The sequence below is a fragment of the Gopherus evgoodei genome, chromosome 8, assembly GCF_007399415.2.
Source record: "Gopherus evgoodei ecotype Sinaloan lineage chromosome 8, rGopEvg1_v1.p, whole genome shotgun sequence".
Taxonomy (NCBI): Eukaryota; Metazoa; Chordata; order Testudines; family Testudinidae; genus Gopherus; species Gopherus evgoodei.
This window is the reverse complement of record NC_044329.1, coordinates 89,657,290-89,678,055: the sequence shown is the minus strand read 5'-3', so window position 1 is coordinate 89,678,055 and position 20,766 is coordinate 89,657,290. Positions and strand designations below refer to the sequence as shown.

The 20,766-nt window shown below is 43.7% G+C and overlaps 2 protein-coding genes across 4 annotated transcripts in view; one reads left to right on the top strand and one right to left on the bottom strand.

The window, feature by feature from the left end:
* The window catches only part of CRYZ (crystallin zeta), a 15,711-nt gene extending 13,784 nt beyond the window's left edge, over window positions 1-1,927 (bottom strand). The window contains exon 1 of one of the 2 annotated variants that reach the window (XM_030572104.1): window positions 1,860-1,927. The gene's annotated coding sequence lies outside the window, so the exon portion shown is untranslated. Of the gene's footprint in view, window positions 1-1,288; window positions 1,348-1,859 lie in introns of those variants that run through there. The other variant, XM_030572102.1, reaches the window with a different exon arrangement.
* On the top strand, window positions 1,431-20,766 carry TYW3 (tRNA-yW synthesizing protein 3 homolog). Of its 2 annotated transcripts, XM_030572107.1 has the most exons (6): window positions 1,432-1,686; window positions 11,567-11,647; window positions 17,400-17,498; window positions 18,362-18,433; window positions 18,681-18,814; window positions 20,185-20,766. In XM_030572107.1, the coding sequence occupies exons 1-6, from the start codon at window positions 1,513-1,515 to the stop codon at window positions 20,390-20,392; spliced, it is 768 nt and encodes a 255-aa protein (XP_030427967.1). In that variant the 5' UTR covers window positions 1,432-1,512; the 3' UTR covers window positions 20,393-20,766. The 2 variants fall into 2 exon arrangements, with proteins under 2 accessions (XP_030427968.1, XP_030427967.1); XM_030572108.1 differs by lacking the exon at window positions 17,400-17,498 and having other exon boundaries at window positions 1,431-1,686.

Here is a 20,766-nt window from a genome sequence, read left to right as displayed (position 1 = left end):
GGCTGTACATAGATTTTATTTATACTCTGTTGGAAGTGTATTTGTTATACTTTCAAACCAAAGTCCATTTCTAGGTGCAAAGTTCAGAATTACTCCTAATTTTCAGTCCTACATTGAAAATTAAGTTTGGCTTAAGAAACACCATACTCAAACAACTAAATGGTGCCCCTGTATATTATTAAACATCATTCCAAACTGGCTTATTGTTTCAGATCCAAACATCCTAAATCCAAAAGTACAGAAGTTTCATATTCCATAAAATATTTGTAGGTTTTCTATATCTGCTAAAGTACTGTCTCCCCATTAAGAGAATCAAGACTGTCTCCAGTGACACCTGACAACATATAAGCTGTTGTCTCTAAAACCACCCATATGGGTTTCAGAAGGATTGGATCCTCATATTAAGATATTATGGCCTTCTAGAAAACTGGTTCTTGAATTGTACAGTTGGCCTCCCTGGGGCAGGTCCAGCAAAACAGATTTTAAATGACAGTCATTTTAAACATAATAAAAGTAAGGCATTACAGTGAATTTAGATGCCACTCCTTCAGGAAGCAAAGTGCTCACATTAGAAGGTTCTCACGCTAACATCTCTGTGCCTCCCTTCCTCCATCTGTAAAATGGTATCAATTCCTATCTCGTAGTGGAGCGGTGGGTTAGTTTTAAAGCCTTTTCGCAGTTTCATTTTTGGTGTCTAAGCCCCACACTCCAGTGCATAATTTTAAGCACTCAAATTCTAGCTACGTGATTTGCCCACGGAGCCGATACCAGAGCCCAAAGAGCTAGGTCCGATGACGTGGTCGACTCACCCCCCCGGCCCAGGTTACACAGCTGTTTCCCCCCCGCCCCAGGTTTCCCGCCATTGCTCCAGCGCAGGGCTCAGGAGGCCGTCGCCGTTTCAAACAGCGGCCCGAACACGGGAACAGCAGTCCCGGGGACCCCGGCTCTGAGCTCCGCGATACCCAGGGGTAGGCGGACAGGACGCGTCCAGGGAGGGAAGAGCGGGGGGAGCCCCCAGGCCTGGTCCGCTCAGCGCCGCCCCGTGCCGGACCTGCCCGCTACTGAGGAGCGACTTAGCCGGTCCCCAGCACGCGGCCTCGGCCCGGACACAGGGAGCGAGCCCCGGGGGCGCAGGGGTCTCCCTGGGGCTCCCAAGAGACGGCGGGGTCTCCGCGCCCTTCCGCTCGGAACCGGCCCCCCTCAGTTCCAGGCCTCGAGCCGCCCCGCGTAGCGGCTCCGACCACCCCCAGTTCCCGCGGCTAGCAGCGCAACCACGCGGCCGCCTCACCTCCCGGGACCGATCTCCTCAGGCAGCGCCAGGGCCGGGCTGTTAGACCCGCCTCTTCCGGCTTCTACTCGCCGCTGCGGCACAGAGCCCCGCCCCCGGCCCGGAAGTGCCCTTCGCGTTTTACAGCCGGGCCGGCAGGTTTGGCCCAACCAGGCCACCATCAGCCAGTGGGGGGGCTGTACAGCCCGGGGCTCGCCCGCTTGCTGGCCCCGGCCCGGCTCTCCATGGCCGCCTTCCGGCGCTGGAAGGAGCAGCGCCTGGCCCGGGCGGATGAGAGCAGAAAGGGCAGCGTGGACGAGGCCATCGCGGGGCTAGTGCAGCTCCTCAACGGGCAGGAGCGATTCTGTACCACCAGCTCCTGCGCCGGCCGCCTCCTGCTCGCGCAGGCCCCCGCCCGCGTGAGTCTGGCTGCTCGGGCCCGGGGCCGCCTCTCCCTCAAGCCCGCGTGAGGCAGTGGTGTGAGGGAAGGCGGCGTGTCATAGTGGGGAGACAGCGCCGAGCGCGCCTCCGCGCCGCAGACAAACCCCCCGCCCCCTTTGAAGCGCTGCGTCCCCTGGGGACCCTCCATCACCTGTGCAGCGCTGGGATTCCCTTCTGGCCCCACTGTTCTCCAGCCGGGGCTCCCGTGAGGTCACAGGGCCAGAAACCCACCCCAGAACACACACAGGCTCAACTGGCCCCCTGCAGGAGGCATGGCACTTACAACACACAAGTGGCACGAGGCTTGTGGCCGTCCTGGCCCAGGTTATCCCTAGTTACGTGCATGCTGTAGTCTTTTCTGTTCTGCAGTTACATGGAGATGTTATATCAGGTCCCACCCTACCTTTGTCTCTTATCCAGCTTTGAATAGTTCTTGGAATATTACAGTTAAAGTTTTTGGTGTTTATAGCAAATTCAACATGGTATTTATAGCCCACTAGAGTAGAAGAGAATTTTACTGAAAGCTTGTGATTCATTTCTCCCTCCACCTTACCCTGTAGGAACACTTTGCATCAGTTCTTGCTCAGTTTCATATGATGATCTCATAGTCGGTGCTCAGTTTCATACCATGATCTCATTTTCATTGTTGTTATCTGTGTGATGTAAACTAAGAGCACAGAACACTAAAGTATACCAAAAAAAAAAAAAAAGTAGAATTGACACAGCGCCATATTGTTAGGTAATAAAGCAAGTCCTCACTCACCTCTCCAACACCCGAGGTTGTGCGGAGTTGGAATATGGGCCCCCAATTCTGTCAGAGACCAGACACAAATGCGTTGATCAACGGGCACACACTACCCCAAAAGCTTTAGAATAAGTGTGGCCCCTTTATTAGGGGTGGGCATCAATATTTATACACAGAAGTAAACAAAGTGATTAACAAAAGATAATGGTCATGCATAATCAATCAAGATTTTACAGGAAGAGCAAGTTTAAGAAGTAAATGCATAGAGATAAAAGGCTAATGGCTACTTGAGGAAGGGGGTGTCATGAGTAGTTTGCAGGTCAGTGCTTTGTTCAAAAAAAGGTTCAGAAAGGATTATGCAGAGACGGCCAGTCTGGGTGTTTTTTGGCTCCAAAGTTCACCAAAAGTTTAGACCCAACATTCCTCCATTTGTAGCTTTGAGATAACTATTAATCAAAAAGCTACACCCTATTTCAAGATCTCAAGGGCCGCTTGGCAATTTCAGCCTGGGCCAATTCGAAGAGAGTAAGGCTTTTAGCTGAAGTGGGAAAAGAATAAACTGACTTACATGAGTTTATGAGGGAGGGGACACACTGAATACAGCAACACAGTATTATAAGGACTACCATGGCCCCAACAACACCCACCAAGAGGTTTTTAACCCACCCAAATCCGGGCAGCCAATTCCATAAGGCTCCCCACCAACCATAAGGTGGCTGGCCAGAGGAGTAGTTTTTAGCCATTTCCCTTAGGTGTTTGGTACGTTGAAAAGTGTCAGAGTAGGTGTCATTTACAAAAACACAGCATTCTTCATTTATGAGGGCGCAAGTTCCTCCCTGGGCTGCTAACATCATATCTAAAGCCATTCTGTTTTGCAAAGCCAACTGGCGCAGCTGGGACATTTCCCCGGCCTGGTTCTCAAATAGGGTTGCAGTTTCATTGGTCAAAGATTCTAATAGTCCCTGTAGACGGATGATAGCACCCTTCAAGCTAGTGTGACCAGCCCACCGCTGCCAGGACAAACCATCACGGAGATTAATATCTCTGTCAGTTTCACGGATGTTACGAACGTGGGGAAAATGAGGGGGGGTGAGGGAGATCCGAGAAGGCGGTGCTAGCCATGCCAAATAACATGACCCTGCCCAATCAGGGGAGAGGAAATAATAAGCCTTGGGCCCGCACACCCAGTATGTTCCATATAATGCGTTTTGGGTATTCCATTTCTCAAAGTAGGAGGTAACCCACCGCCCGTTGTACCACTGTTCCCCTGGTAACGCAGAGGGGTCGTTGTGTGAACTGCAGAGGCACAATTTGGTAGTGTTGTCCTCAAAGGGCAGTGTAGTACTGCTTGAGCAGTTGTAGAAGGCAATTGTGTATCCTTTAACAATTAGTTGGACACCCTCGAGCTCTGAGCAGGGCTTTTTAAAAACTGACTCTGAAAACCTGCCCCTCCATGAAAAAGTTGAAAAGGTTGGATCAGGGTGAGGGATCCACATATGGGATAAGTGGGATGCGCAAGGCTTGAAGCCAAGATTTTTACTAAAGGCGGTGCCATTAAAATATATGTTGCATTTACTTGTTCCCACAAAAGTTGACCCTTTTTCTTTAACAAAACACAGTGATCCTGTTTGATTGGTTACCCTGAGATATTTGTTAATTGGCACTTCTGTTTTGTCCCATGTAAGATTGGGTTGGACTGGATCTTTTATTCTAGTCGGTGGCATCCAAGTCATATTAGCAGTGGTTAGGGGAATGGGTGTGAAGGGGAGTCCCTGTGCTGCATTTACTGGAAATTGAGTACATACCCAGCAATCACTTCTATTTCCTAAAATACGAGTTTTAACCTCATGGGAATATCTAATAAAAGCATTATCTTCATAAGCAGAAAATAAACTGAAAAAGCATAAAAAACATACAGTTGTCAGAATAAAGGGTCCTCTCATTTTTTTCGAGTTAATTTAAGTCTAATGTCTGAGAGAGGTAAGCTGGTCCACTGGTCGAAGGCAGTGTCCTCAGTGGTGACAAGAGCTGCTGGTCCGTCACTGTGGTCCACTACGGCTGGCTTGACGTGGGAGTGGTGGATCCAAGATTTGCGTCCTTCCAGGAACACTGCAGTCTGGGTTGTCAAAAGAACCTGGTGGGGTCCAGTAAACCTTGGCTGGAGGGTGTCGTCACGAACGAACTTTTTGGCCCAGACGAAGTCCCCTGGTTGGAACGGGTGGATTTGTTCCTCCAGCGGCACGGTCTGGGAAAACTGCGAGGCTTTCCAAAGGGTACGGAGGCGAGCCTGTAGGGAGAGAAACTGACACGCAGTCATATGATCCCCTCCCAATAGTGAAACATCAGCACGTGGTAGCGCCCCGCCTTTGAAAGGGGGGTGTCCATAGAGCAGTTCAAAGGGGGATAATCCCAATGCGCGGGTTGGGCGAGTACGAAGGTGAAACAGGACCAAGGGAAGTACCTGAGGCCACTTTAATCCTGTTTCCTGACAGTATTTAGCCAATGTAAACTTAAGTTCCCTATTCATACGCTCAACTTTCCCGCTAGACTGGGGGTGGTAGGGTGTATGAAAGGAGTGTGAAATGCCCAGTCCTTGTTCTAAATGGCCAAGGACATGACCAGTAAAGTGAGGTCCGCGATCTGAGTCGAGCACAAGAGGGATGCCAAAACGGGGTACAATATCTCTAAGGAGAATCTTCGCCACTGTGGCAGCAGTACAATTAGCAGTAGGAAAAGCTTCGACCCAGGAAGTCAGAGGGCAAACCAAAACAAGGAGGTGCTTTTTTCCAAAAGCCTTTGGCATATCTGCAAAATCAATTTGAAGATGTTGAAATGGAGCAGCAGGCGGAGGTCTTCCACCCTTAATTTTGTTAAGAGGTGGAGCAGGTCCATTACGCTGACATGTGCTGCATGCTTTTACTATTGATAGGCAATAGGGTTGAATGCCTGGAGCATACCAAAAGCGAGCGATAGTGTCCACGAGGGCGTGCGTGCCGTAGTGACCCCCTTTATCATGGTGCCAGCGAACTGCCACAGGGTATGTGGAGCGAGGGAGGCAGGCTCGGCCATCTGGCATAAGCCAGGTCCCTTTGACCAGAGTGGCCCCGAGGCTTTCCCATGATTTTAGTTCAGCAGCGGGTACTGGTACGGGGTGCGGTGGAGTAAAGGAGGAGGTTGCAATAGCCAATGTGGGCATGGCTAAAGGTAAGGTGGCAGCCTTCTTGGCGGAGGCGTCAGCCAGGGCATTCCCACGGGTAACGGGGCTGCTATCTTTAGTATGGGCCCGGCAGTGAACTACAGCCAGGACGGAGGGTTTTTGGAGGGCGTCCAAAAGCTTGTGGATGAGGGGGAGGTGCTGAATGGGTTTACCGGCAGCTGTCTGGAAACCTCGAAACTTCCAGAGGTGGATATGACAATGCACAACTCCAAAAGCATATTTGCTATCAGTAAAAATGGTAACGGTCTTACCAGCGGCCAACTGGCAAGCTCGGGCCAGGGCATAGAGTTCAGCGGCTTGGGCTCCCCAGTTGCCTGGCAGTGAGGCGGCCTCTTGAATGTCCCATTCAGAGGTGACAGCATAACCAGTGAAACGCTTGCCATCAACATAGAAGGAGCTTCCGTCCGAGAAGAGGATGCAATCGGGGTTGTCCAGTGGCACGTCAAACAGGTTGTCTCTTATCTGTAAGATGCTGTAAACTACTTCCACACAGTCGTGCTGGTCCTGGGGGACTGGCAGGTCAGGAAGCAAGGTAGCTGGATTAAGGGGTCCACACCTTTCAAAAATTAGGTTAGTGTCTTCTAAGAGTTCGGCCTCTAGCTGTTGCTGACGATGGGCCGAAAAGACTTGGGTTGTGCCCCTACGCAGAAGGGCTGACAAGGCATGAGAGGTCCAAACCGTGGTAAAATGACCCAGGGTTAGGCTCTTTGCCTTTGTGATCAGCAGGGCAGCTGCTGCCAGAGTCCGGGTGCAGGATGGGGTTCCCTGAGCGACAGGGTCGATTTGCTGAGAGTAAAAAGCAAGCGGGAAATGGTGGGGCCCGCTCAGCTGGGTAAGGACACCACTAGCAATTCCGCCCCTCTCGTGGACAAAAAGGTGAAAGGGTTTGCTGTAATTGGGGGGGCGGAGAGACATGGAGGAGGCCACACTGTCCTTGAGTAACTGAAAGGCTTGAATAGTGTCCGGGGACCACTGCAAAGGGTCAGGAGCAAGGTTAGCAGTGAGTCGGTGGAGCGGTTTGCTTAACTCCCCGCAGGACGGCAACCAGGGGCGACAGAAGCCAATTAATCCTAAGAAACCTCGAAGTTGTTTCTTGGTGTTCGGTAGAGGGCAGTTTTGAATAGTCTTTATGCGGGCTGGGTCCATCTGTCTTCCTTCTGGGGTTAACAGGAAGCCCAGATATCGGACCTTCTGTGAGACCCACTGAATCTTTTTAGGGTCTACCTTGTGGCCTCTGGTGTGTAGGTATAATAAAAGTGCCTTACCATCGATGCGGAGGGCAGCTTCTTCGCGATTACCTAATAGGATGTCATCTACGTATAGGACCAATGTGGATCCCTGCGGACTGGTGAAACCTTCCAAGTCGTGGCGGAGGCACTGGCTGAAAATCGTGGGGCTGTCTCTGTAGCCTTGAGGAAGTCGTTGCCAGACATAACTTTGTCCCTCCCAGGTGAAACCAAAGAGATACTGAGAGTCTGGGTGCACAGGAATGCTGAAAAAAGCTGATTTAAGTCAATAACAGTGAACCACTCAGCATCCCAGGGGATTTGGCTGATGATAGTAGCTGGGTCAGGAACTACTGCATGAAGAGGGACCACATACTGATTAACAACTCGTAGATCCTGTACAAAGCGCCAACGAACAGGGTCTCCGTCCTTTTTAGGAGGCTTTTTGACAGGCAGTATAGGGGTGTTACAGGGAGTGCGCTGAGGGCGGACTAGCTTTTGTGCAATGAATCCCTCAATAATGGGGCGGATGCCCTCCCGGGCTTCCAGCGACAGGGGGTATTGAGGGACTGACGGGGGGGTTAAGGAAGGCTTCACCTGAATCCTTACGGGCTCTGCCGAAAGGAGCAGGCCAACATCAGTGTCAGAAATTCCCCAGAGGGTTGAAGGCAAGTCAGTGAGGTCAGGGGAGAGAGAGGGGGGTGTTTCCCAATTACCCTGAGTAGGGGCCGAATCTCCTAACACTGTCATCAATAATCCTACCCCTTCAGGAGTGCAGGTTAAAGTAGCCTCAAGCTTACAGAGTAAATCCCGGCCCATCAAAGGGATCGGACAAGCTGGGGAAAAAAGAAAACGGTGAGAAAAACATTTATCAGCATAAATAACATTCAAAGGCAAAGTGAGTCCCAGAGACTGTGGGTTGCCCTCCACCCCAGTCGCAGTTTTAACCTCAGAGGATAGCCAGGGAGAGGGGGCATGATTTAAAAGAGAGAAAGTAGCCCCAGTATCAATGAGGAAAGAGACAGGCAGTCCCTGGACTGAAAGGGTTAAACGAGGCTCTTCGCTGGGAGGAGAGAAAGTGAGAAAGGAGCCGGCTAAAGACATTAAGGAAATAAGACCATCACATTGTTTGCCTTCGCCCCCGGGGTACCGTCATTGAGGAGGCTGAGTTTGCTGCGGCTGCTGCTGTTTTCCATAGTTGATCCAGGCCTGGGGGATGGGCTGAGCTGGTGGTGCAGGGGTGTATTCCTCACTTGTGTAAGCATCTGCGGATGCAGCCAGACCTTCTGGGCGTCCCCAGGGGCATTCACGTTTAAAGTGACCAGGCTGTCCGCACTGAAAACAATTTCCTGATGGCTGGGGTCGCCAGGACCCTCTTCCCCGGGCACCCTGGAATCCCCTGCCACGGCCACGGCCTTTGCCTCGAACACCACCGTGAAAAGCTAAAGCCATCAGCTTATATTCTTCCTTTTTCTCTTTCTTTTTACTACTTTCCCTTTCTTTCTCCCAGGCAAAATCAGCTACTTCCAACACTGAAGTGACTGACTCACCTCCCCAACCAGGGCGAAACTTTAAGAAGTAATCCCTTACAGGGGGCACCGACTGATTCACAAAAAATGAAATAAGAGTAGGGTGGTCTGCTTCTCTCTCAGGATCCATCTGAGTGAACATTCGGGCCCCCTCCAATAGCCTCGACCAGAACTTTCTGGGCGGCTCATCAGATTCCTGCCGAATCTGCATGAACTTAGCCTGATTAGGCGAGCGGCGAGCCATTTCCTTGAGTCTCTCTAACAATCGCTCTCTATCTGTTCGCAGCTGAGTCAGCCTTAGCTGAGTCCAGTCTAGGGGATTCCAGCCAGCGGCCAGATCCCGCCTATCCATCCAAGTAACATTAGCTGCATTGCTATCTCCCCATGTCCTTTCTGCCATCCACAATCTACTACGTTCTTCTCCAGTCAAAACTCTACTTAACAACTGATCCACATCCGTATAAGTAGGATTATAACTTAAAAACAATCTTTCTAGAAGTTCTATGATCTTTCGGGGATTTTCCCCAAAAGACCCTGACAACTGTCCCCACTCTTTCAAATCCCATTCTAGCCATCCTTTATATTCCACAATACTAGCATGTTGCAATCGTCCATCATTGCTCATATAAGGTTGATCGTGCACCTGTAAAGGCATCTCTATAACCATACTTTTATTATTCGCAAGAGATTTGACAGAGACATCCTCTAGGCTATCCTCAGGGGGGGGGGCATGCACCCTGCTGTACCTGCTTGGACCTAAGCCTAGTAACTACTCCTCCCAAGGTTGGCCCCTCCAATTCCTCCTCATCCTTCTGCACAAATTCCAATCTGGGATCCTGCAGATTCCCCTCTGCTACAAGGAGAGAGTTCCCCTGCGGAGGAATAGGGGCAGGTGCAGAGGGGACCAGCTGACGAGTCAAAACACGCCGTGGTCTACACCCTTCATCGAAATAACCTGGAGGGGGTTCACTCTCGGGAGAGTACCTGACTGTCATAATTTTTAAAGATTTCCACAGCTCTGCTGCTGTGTCCCAACAAAACCAGTAACATAACTGTCCCGGATGGTCTTTTTCGATCTGGCTCTTTACTCCTCTTAAGGCAGCCTGCTCGAAAGAGCCATACGAAGGCCACCTCATCTCCGAGTCGGCCAATACCGCGGTATACCCAGTCCAATTCCTTACACATAGTGTGTACAACTTCTTCCTAGACATTCCTGTCTGTACTGGGAGTTTCCCTTCATTCCATAACTTATTTACAATCCCCAACGGACTCTCAAGAGGCACGCTAGTCCCTTGACCCATGGTGTCTGACAGGAGCCCTCCAACTGGCGTTTACCCTGCTGTCCAATACACGACCCCTCAATATTGAATTGGCTAGGAGAAATCTCCTGTGGCGCCTTGCCAATTCATATATAAGTGGTCTGACCACTGGACAGAGGTACCGCACCAGAAGGAATCCCGGACGAGCCCCCAAATTGTTAGGTAATAAAGCAAGTCCTCACTCACCTCTCCAACACCCGAGGTTGTGCGGAGTTGGAATATGGGCCCCCAATTCTGTCAGAGACCAGACACAAATGCGTTGATCAACGGGCACACACTACCCCAAAAGCTTTAGAATAAGTGTGGCCCCTTTATTAGGGGTGGGCATCAATATTTATACACAGAAGTAAACAAAGTGATTAACAAAAGATAATGGTCATGCATAATCAATCAAGATTTTACAGGAAGAGCAAGTTTAAGAAGTAAATGCATAGAGATAAAAGGCTAATGGCTACTTGAGGAAGGGGGTGTCATGAGTAGTTTGCAGGTCAGTGCTTTGTTCAAAAAAAGGTTCAGAAAGGATTATGCAGAGACGGCCAGTCTGGGTGTTTTTTGGCTCCAAAGTTCACCAAAAGTTTAGACCCAACACCAGCATCTGAAATTTGAATCATATGATCTGTCTAGGTTTTTAATCTGGCAACCAACCATAATTTTGAGATCTGAGCAACGCCAAAAATATAGTGTAGTCAGAATGTTTCTCTCAGAGGATAGAGTTTTAAATTGGCAGTTCTGTCTAAATCCTAGTATTCTTTAGCCATTCCCAGGCAACTGATTGTTAAGTCTTGACACACTGATTTGTAGTAATGATAATTACAACCAATCTCTTTTAACAAATTATACTACATGACTTTTCATGGACTTAATTTTCATCATTTCATGGGTGGAGGGATAGCTCAGTGGTTTGAGCATTGGCCTGCTAAACCCAGGGTTGTGAGTTCAATCCTTGAGGGGGGTCACCTAGGGATATGGGGCAAAAATCCATACTTGGTCCTGCTAGTGAAGGCAGGGGGGCTGGACTCAGTGACCCCTCAGGGGTCCCTTCTCGTTCTAGGAGATAGGATATCTCCATTTAAATAAAAATAATAAAAAAAAAATCACATGCACTCTCCACAGATTTATCAAAACCACAAGTTTTATATGCAAAGTGCAGATTAGATTACACAGAACATGCTAGTTTCTTATTTTAAATGTTAGAGATGTAGAATTTTAAGATCCCATAATACACCAGTGCAACACATCTGCAGTTTTGCAGTGGTGTAGCTACATCAGTACAAATATCCCCACTGTAAACAGGTCCTTAGATTAGTTGTGTGCATAACTCAAACTCCAAAATGTAAATGCATTTTAATAGAGAACATTCCCAGTGTTTTGTGGTATGGGGAAAGCATATAGGATTGTATTTTGTTGCTTCCTATCATGAGGTTCATGCTTAGATACATCTAACTGGATTTTTCATATTAATCAGCACAACACCACAAAAGTTCTTTCAAAGATCTTGAATTAGCATCCTTCTGGGGTTTTTCTGCAAATACTAGCTCACATTGCTACAGCTGAATGTGGGTGAAATCAGAACACTTCTCCATTAATATTTGGGATTAAATTAAACTACCTGCTTAGCTACTGTTATCTAGGTGGTGTAAATACGTACCTAGATTTGATAGTTTAAAAAAAAATCACATGAAGATTATATAAATAAATAACATTAAGATTGTTGATACAGTTACGGTTATTGATCAGAGAATATTTCTGTATATTCTTGTGTCCCAAGCCAAGAATGTAAAGGACATTTGTTTTTATAACTGTATAATTTGTTTTTCTTTAGGGTTTCAATGGCTATGAGGTACAGAAGAAAAACTGTTCTTGGCTCATGGTAATGCATCAACTCTGTGCAAAAGAGGATGTGGTAAGATGTCAATAATGTACAATATTTATGCATAAGTACTTACCCTCTCCTCATCCCAACCCTCCAAAAAACACAATTTTAATAGAAACTAGAAAATAATTTACATTTTTCCTTTGTGTTAGTAGAATGACTATGTTCATTTAAGAGCACAGGTTTGTTATTAGGATAAAATTCTGTCTGCGTTAGCTGGCGACACTGTTAGCACCTTTCTAGCAAGAGCACGGTTTAAGTCAGTAATATGGCTCCCTTGGTCCATATAAACAGGGCTAATGTCAAAATATTGTCTCCTTAAAATAATGAACTAGAGTACAATGTCAGCAGGTTATAAAATCCACCACTTTCAGTGGTTTTTAGTTAGGCATTTTGCATGGCTTGCACAGGACCAGCATTTTGTGCCTACATCAGCCTTTTTTCTCCTAAAAATATTAATTTAGTGCTTGTGAAGCCCTTTCCTTATCCATAGAATAAGTACAGTCAAGTTTCTGGCAAGTGTGCCTCAATTCTGTATTGAAGGATCACTTCTGGGGTCAGAATGTATTTTTGCATCCATGACCATTCATTTAATTCTGAGCCCACGTCCAGACTAACCCGCGGCATCGGCGGGTTAAAATCGATTGCTCAGGGATCGATATATCGCGTCTAGTCTGGACGCGATGTATCGATCCCCGAGCGCGCTTACATCGATTCCGGAACTCCATCAACCCGAACGGAGTTCCGGAATCGACACAGAGAGCCGCAGACATCGATGCCGCACCGTCCAGACTGGTGAGTACCTCGATTTTAGAAATTCGACTTCAGCTACGTTATTCACGTAGCTGAAGTTGCGTATCTAAAATCGATTTTAATACCCTAGTCTGGACGTGGTCTGAGGCAAACAACATAGATGTCAGCTGTAGAGTGACTGATGTAGACACCTCCCATAGGAACTAGTCTGACACCATAAACTCACTTCCCATAGACCAGACAGTCTTCAGATGGTAATGACTTTGTCACTAGCAGTTTAAATTGAATTAATGGTAGCAATGAAACAAAACTTCTCTGTAATAGGAACAGAGGAATTGCCAGATTGAATCATATCTAAGGTATGTCTCATCAGTATCCTATCTCAGATAGTGGCCAGCATCAGAGGAAGGTGTAAGAAGCCCACAGTATGCAGATGCAGGATAATCTGCCTTCTGCATTAGGTTTTATCCTACTTTCTAATAGTCAGAGATTGTCTGAAGCATGAAATTTAATGTCCCTTACAATTTATCATTAATTATGATAACTAGATATTCATGCTATCCATATAATAATCTTGTTACCCTTCCTAATCCTTGCAAGAGTTAAATATTCTGAGCTGTGGATATTCTGTCATGCATGATTGATTATCTGGGGGAGCAGATAAGGAAGCAAACACAAATGGACCTCTGTCCTCTTCTTTAAAAGGGAGGCATGCTTCCTGAAAAAGCATATTTGTTATTTTGTATGCAGCAGAAACTCCATTATGATTTAATTTTAACAACTTTCATTTTAAGATTGAAACAGCCATAGTTTACAACTACAAATCTGAACTAATGCAGAAAGACAATGGCTTTCTTATGCAGTTTTTTAAATTAAAATTATATCCTAAAAAAATGTTTTGAAACCTAATATCAAATCAGTTTAGGAAACTGTTGAACAGTTTGAATATTTATGAACTACTTTGTGCTTCCAAAACTGCCTTTTGCTCTCTAAATGCTCCTCTTTACATTGTACCCCATAAAATGAAACTAGTTATTCTGTGAAAAAAAAAATTAACTGTAAAGACTGCACAACAATAATATACATACACTGAAAGTTAAAAAAGCCCTTCTATCTTATTTTTTCTTAGTTTACTTGATATCACCTTCATATAAATCTCAGCAGCCTCTGATTTGTCATCTACTAGGAGTGGGGTCTGAGCTTACTAGAGTGTTGCCATTGGCTCTTGCTAATGGGAACCTTCTCAATTTTTGTATTGACTTCTAGTTGGTAGATACGGTAAAAATGTTTATGCATCCATTAAAGGTGTGAGAAAGCTTTACTGGACTACTTTTAAAATTGTTACATTTTCATAGAATACAAACATAAAGTGTAGAAAATTGGACTGGAAGTCAGAACTCCCAGATTTTGTGTTGAGTTTTCAGCAGGCAAGCTACTTAACCCCATTGTGCCTTGATGTGTATCTACCAGTGTAAAATGGGAATAGGTATTTGAGGAGTAATTAATTTTTATAGCTATCTTTAAGATCCTTTGAGGAAAGGTGTGGGGGGTGGGGAGTTGTTTATAAAACATCCCTTCACAAAAGATTTCTGGGCCTTATTCAACAAGAGGAAAACAATTACAATGTAATTAAAAAGTAATATTTTAAAATTGTAACTGTGCAAAGTATTATATAACAATGTCAAAGTGGTGTACAGTTTTTCCTAATGGACTGTGAAAGTAAACCTGCATTGCTTTGTCACACCTATTCTTTGAAGAATGTACAGAGGAGTATTAGTAGTTATATTCCTCATTTATAGGACTGCTGTTTGACTACTGTAAAATCTTCATAGGAAGACTCTTGCACCCTCACAGAGTCCATTGATATCTGTGCACCCAAAAGGCTCCACCTCAAGCATCTGTAGGTTCAGAGCCTTAGAATGCAATGAGACAGTGAGCATGCTGTCCATGGTCATTAAATCAACACGACAAAACTTTTCTATATAATTCTTTATTAAACATTACCGTATTTGAAATAAGGGAACTTCTTTCTTTGTCACTCGCATATCTTATCAGTGATAGTCATTTTTTATTAATTAGTTACAGCAGTTATGTTTTCACTGTTTACTGACTAAGGGTCTGATCCAGCTCCCACTGGGGTTTTGCTATTGATTCCATTGGGGACAGGGCTCGGCCTCAGACTTTGTAGGCTTAATAGGAAATTACTTTCAGTATTTTCTTATTAAATTCTGAGCCTTTTACAGGAAATTGGTGGTCTAGAAGCAATAAGGTAAAATCCTTTCATCACAATTATTTCATTTAGGAAGCATTTCGGTGCAACAGGCAATGTAAGTCACTGTGGCCTTGGGACTTACTAACATACACAGACCATTGCAGTCAGTATGACTTTCTTGCCCGTTTACTGTCGGTGAAAAAATGTCCCTAGAGTGTCTGCTAAATTACTTAGCCTGGTCAGTGAAACAGAAACCCTTTAAAAAAGTACACCAACCACCATCACTTAGTCTGATCACAGTCAATGTTAAATTCTGTTATAATACTTGTCTCTGAGACAAGTCTGTCTACCTTGGCTTCCTACTACATTGAACACTAGTCAACTGTGCTTAAGCTGCATATTGTTTATATAACTCAGGTGGATAGAACAGAATTTTCAGACACTGAAAAATCCATACGTAAGCCCAATATATGGGCAGACTGCTGTGCCTATTTGAAGCTCTGTGGAAGCCAGTGGGGCTCATGCAGGCATGGCAGGTAACCTGTATGCTGCATAATGCAGGATCAGGGCCTATGGCATCTGGTTTTTAAGAATTGTTGAGTATCTCCAGTTCCCATTGGCTCCACTAGTAGCAGTGGGTGCTTAGCACATCTAAAAATGAGGCCATTTATTTAGGGGCCTGACTTTTAGCACCTACATTTGTAAGATTGATACCTTAATAACAAGGATAGTTACAGAAAAAGAATGCTACACAAGAACGTCTAAATCTTATACAATAGTCTTCAGGGGAAGATAGACTCCTCAGCGGTTTTATTTTACACCACTATTACTGGTATCTTAAACTAATAAAAATATAAGAATGGCCCTGCTGGATCAGACCAAAGGTCCATCTAGCCCAGTATCCTGTCTTCCAACAGTGGCCAGTGCCAGGTGCCCCAGAGGGAATGAACAGAACAGGTAATCATCAAGTGATCCATCCCTTGTCGCTCATTCTCAGCTTCTGGCAAACAGAGGCTAGGGATATCATTACCGCCCATCCTGGCAAATAGCCATTGATGGACCTATCTTCCATGAATTTATCTAGTTCTTTTTTGAACCCTGTTATGATCTTGGCCTTCACAACATCCTCCGACAAGTAGTTCCACAGGTTGACTGTGCACTGTGTGAAGAAATATTTCCTTTTATTTGTTTTAAACCTGCTGCCTATTCATTTCATTTGGTGACCCCTAGTTCTTGTGTTATGAGAAGTAGTAAACAACACTTCCTTATCTACTTTCTCTACACCAGTCATGATTTTATAGACCTCAATCATATCTCCCCCAGCTGTCTCTTTTCCAAGCTGAAAAGTCCCAGTCTTATTAATCTCTCCTCATACGGAAGCCGTTCCATACCCCTAACCATTTTTGATGCCCTTTTCCGAACCTTTTCCAATTCCAATATATCTTTTTTCAGATGGGGTGACCACATCTGCACACCGTATTCAAGATGTGGGCGTACCATGGATTTGTATAGTGGCAACATGATATTTTTTGTCCTATTATCTATCCCTTTCTTAATTATTCTCAGCATTCTGTTCACTTTTTTGACTGCCACTGCACATTGAGTGGATGTTTTCAGATAATAGTTGAATTTTTCACAGTTCTCAATTTAAAAAAAAGATTTAAGAAATATTTTCAATTTAAAGGAAACATTGGGGAAGGATGCTAGCCAAAAAAGAATTAAGCACAGTGCAGCAGTTCAATTTTTTCCCCTAAATGTAAGTATAGCAAATTGGTAGCTACTAGTATTTTCTTTAAAGATGCTCATGGAATTGAGGGGAGGAGTGGCGGGGGGGGCAAGTCAGTTAGATATAAGAACAAAAGAGTTAGAACATTATATAGTAGTAGACTGTGGTGTAAACTGCAATGAACAATGTAACTTGTTTCAATGCAGCCTTTATAAACTAAAACCAATAATCCCAATCCTTAAATTTATTTTACATAAACATAGCATACAATAATAAATTATAACGGTACATTATGCAGCATTCTCTTTAATTGCTCTGTGTTCAAAATGCTTCTTGCCAAAATTCAAGTGATCTACATGAAAAATATTGCAGGAAGATTTTCCACTTAGAGCCCTACTTCAAAACTGAGACCTTAGGGTGAAATTCATCCTTTAGAGTATTAAAGCTATGTAACTGTTTGTCATCTATTTTTTCCCCTTGATGTGCCTTATGAGTTTAATTTCAGTTTATAAATCCTTTTATTTTATCTTATTTTAACATTATCATAGAAGTAGTTAATGAGTCATTTTTGAAATCTAGATTAAAATTAGGTCAAGTAGTTCAGGCCACAAGTTTAACCTATTGTACCATTTTAAAAAGAATGTGCTTCAGAATCAACATGTCCGTGATCATATCCAATAATATAAGAAATCAAAAGCAAACTATAACTGAGTAGTAGTAATATTTTGTGCTCTCAAGGTTCCTCTGCTGACTGTAGTAAAACAATACTCTCTCTGTTATGCTGACATCCTTGGTTTTTCTTATGTCCAAAATAATCAAACAAGGAAGCAAATAATTTTTTTAAAAAGTCGAGGTCCAGTAGAAATTCATGGCAAGAGAATCAGTTTAATACTTAAAAATCAGCAGAGATCCTCAGCATTATGAGCAATGGGAAGTTAAAAGCAATTAAATAATAACAAACATGATAGTTTGAGCCAAATCATTCCTGGTGTTTTTAAACATTTCACAAACTAGCTATTTTATTATGAAACGTTAATAGTAACCGTTCACCCTTGTAGTATTAATATATAATTGTTCATTGCATTTTCCAGATGACAGCGTTGCAGAAAGCCACTGGCGACACTGTATTCAAATTTGAACCATTCATTCTTCATGTGCAGTGTCAAGAGTTGCAAGATGCACAGCTTCTGGTAAAATTAGACCCAACAGTGTTGTGTTGTTTTGTTTACATTTGTTGCTGCATAAGTAAAAATGTTGGCCCCTCAATATTTTAACACTTAGAAATAGTCCCAGGAGCAATGTATGTTTAATAACTGGGGTCGTAAAAGTATGTTGATGGAGAAAATAAGGATTAAGATTCTTTCTGCAGATTTTGCTGTGCTTTCTAGAAAATAAAACCATTTAAATGCACTTCAGCCTTCTAGCTGAGGCAGATTGGCTAGAGAGAATCTGAACTATCTGTGTTGCTTTCCCCGACCCATGGCAGTGTTCTTTAGAAATTAGTTCACTACTGACTGGGACCATTTGCTCCCAGACCTCAGCTAAGTAGATAATGCTGTGCCTTCTGCCTTTCAAAAGGGACTTTGTAGGCCTGCACAGGATCATTTTCTTCCTCATCTTCATCCTGCCTTGGTTAATATAATGAAGAAAATCTTTACTTAGATTCTTTCTGCAGACTTTGCTGAGTTCTGCAGAATCTACATCTAAGAACATATCCATCCCACAATTGGCTTCGACTAGCCGCTATTTAAACTGGAACAATGTAGTGCCAAAAGAGGTATGAACTTCCCCCTTTGTCTTGATGGAATGGGTCAAGATTGAAACTACCATCTGTCTTTGTCACTGAAATTTAATTTAAAAGTATTTTGTTACAGTATTAGCATCTGATCCTGTAAACACTTACTAGTGATTGTGGCTCTTAATGCAGTCAGTTGGGACTATGCCCTTTAAGCTTTTACAAAATTGGGACCTTAACTTGCAATATAATCCACAGTAAGCTTTCAGTCTGACAAAATATGTCTGAACTGCTGTTTAAAATGTTTTTGTTTCACAGCACTCAGTGGCTATAGATTCTGGATTCAGGAACTCTGGTATTACAATTGGCAGAAGAGGTAAAATTATGATGGTATGCACTATTTTTCTACTTTGCTATAGAATTTAGCAATTATTTATTAACATGAGCACATTTTAAGTATGTAGGAGATTTGAATAATAATTTAAAAATGACACTTTCCTGACATGGCATATCACTCTCCTCACAAAGAAATACAACCAGATCTTTTCAAGTAGTTTTCCTATAGTGAATGCACCTATTTTTTGGAGCTATTATCTCCTAATGTAATTCAAATGAATACATCTGTGTGTGCCTCTAGGCTGTCCGGAGTACTCATTGCTTAGAAGTTCCAATAAGTCACATGGGGAAATTGATGGTCACTGAAGAATATATTGACTTTCTGGTACAGATAGCTAATCGGAAGATGGAAGAAAACATGAAGAGAATTGACAGGTTTGTTAGATTATCTGCATCCTGTGTCACTACATCTGAATCCAGAGAAGTGTAAAATTTGTCTGCTAACCAGTAGACCAGGAGGATTAGCCACACAAAATAATAGTATAACAGATTGCAAATCTGATCTCAGAGGGTTTTGGTATTTTTAAATTATGGATGACCCTAGAGGATCGTTTAACCATATATAAGCAACAGTGTCAGGTAGTGGAGAGAAGATTTGTTACAGAGCTTTTTAAAAAGTCTGTACAGGACTTCCATTGTTGCTCCAGATATCTGGCATGAATAGTACATTGGGTTCTAGTTTCAGAGTATTAACTTCTACAGCTGCATCTTCATGTGAAGTTTGTGTTTGATTAGATTTTACAATGTTTAAGGACAGGAGATTCACCTTTTTAATGAAGCCAGGAATATCTCATTTTATTCTACAGGAATTTACGCATAATTTCCTAGGTTATTCAGATTAGAATGCACCCGTTAACGTTGCTGTACAAATTTTAGTCTAAGGTTCCCAAACTGTGGTCTGTGGAACACTTGCCTGTGACTAGTTACACAGTACTGGCTTTTCTACTCATTTCCAGTTGTGAGAAACAAAAGAGAGAGGGCGGACAGAAGAAATACAGAGCAAAAGGATACAGGACAAAACACTTATTTAGATTTTTTTTAAAATATTTTTCTGAATTAATTGCTGTAGTTGCCACAGGGATGTTAAAGTAATTGCAAACGGAAGTGATGATGGTGCATCTGATTGTGAATAGGATTGACCATTAGACGCTATTGAGGGCTTGTCCAGACTAGGGGGGGGAATCGATCTTAGATACGCAACATCAGCTACGTGAATAACGTAGCTGAAGTCGAATATCTAACATTGAATTACTCACCCGTCCAGACGGCGCGGGATCGATGTCCACAGCTCTCCGTGTTGATTCCGGAACTCCGTTGGGGTTGATGGAGTTCCGGAATCGATATAAGTGTGTTCGGGGATCGATATATCGCGTCTAGATTAGACGCGATATATCATCCCCGAGCAATCGATTTTAACCCGCCGATACGAGGGCTAAGATGTGATGCAAACCATAAAAGTGTTTGAGATCATCTGTTGTGTAGTTTTCAGCAATATGAGTGGGACTTTCATTATACATAGGGCATAATTGTCAATTAGATTCTTAGAAGGTTAGAGATTAGAGAACTAACAGAACATTCACAGAACATATGTGCTGGCATTCCTGAGTCCCCCGCACAATACTGATCAGGTCGGCCTTTGGATTTTAGTTAGAATTATATGAAACGTTATACACAACATTTTGTGTTGCCAAAGTCTTAATGTTCTATTTGCAGAGCATAATAAATAGGTACTTGTTCCTTTCCAGGTTTTACAACTGCCTACAGTTAGCTTTGAAAACTGAACTCAGCATGAGTAACTCACCTCGTGAGACGATACAGAAGACTCATTCTGAGTACACTCACAGAAGAAAAAGAAAACCAGATAAAGAGCCTGGCGTGTGCACCTCTTCAGAGAATAAGGAAGAGTCAGAAATTGAAGATGACCCAGAAGCCAATCTCAATATTTTTTCCTGAAATCTATTGATACAGGATACCTATTTTCTAATATAGGTGTAGTTATGTTAACACAGATTGCTAGCTTTAATGATGCTTTTCTTGTACTGCTCTTTATAAGAGCTTTCATACTGCTGTGCTCTAGGAAGTTATGCTGTCATGAAAGTTTATGCTGAAGACAGTGTTCACTTAACCAAGCAATTCAGTGTAACAGAATTATGAAATGTCATTTGATTTGCATAAAAACACCGCATGGAAAACAAGTACATGGGCTTCTTAAAAATTATAAAATATTTATTAACAGTGAACAGAACAGCTAACAGCTTTCATATGTACATAGGTATACCCCAGACCATATCTGATACATCTCTATAATAAAAAATTGATTTACTATA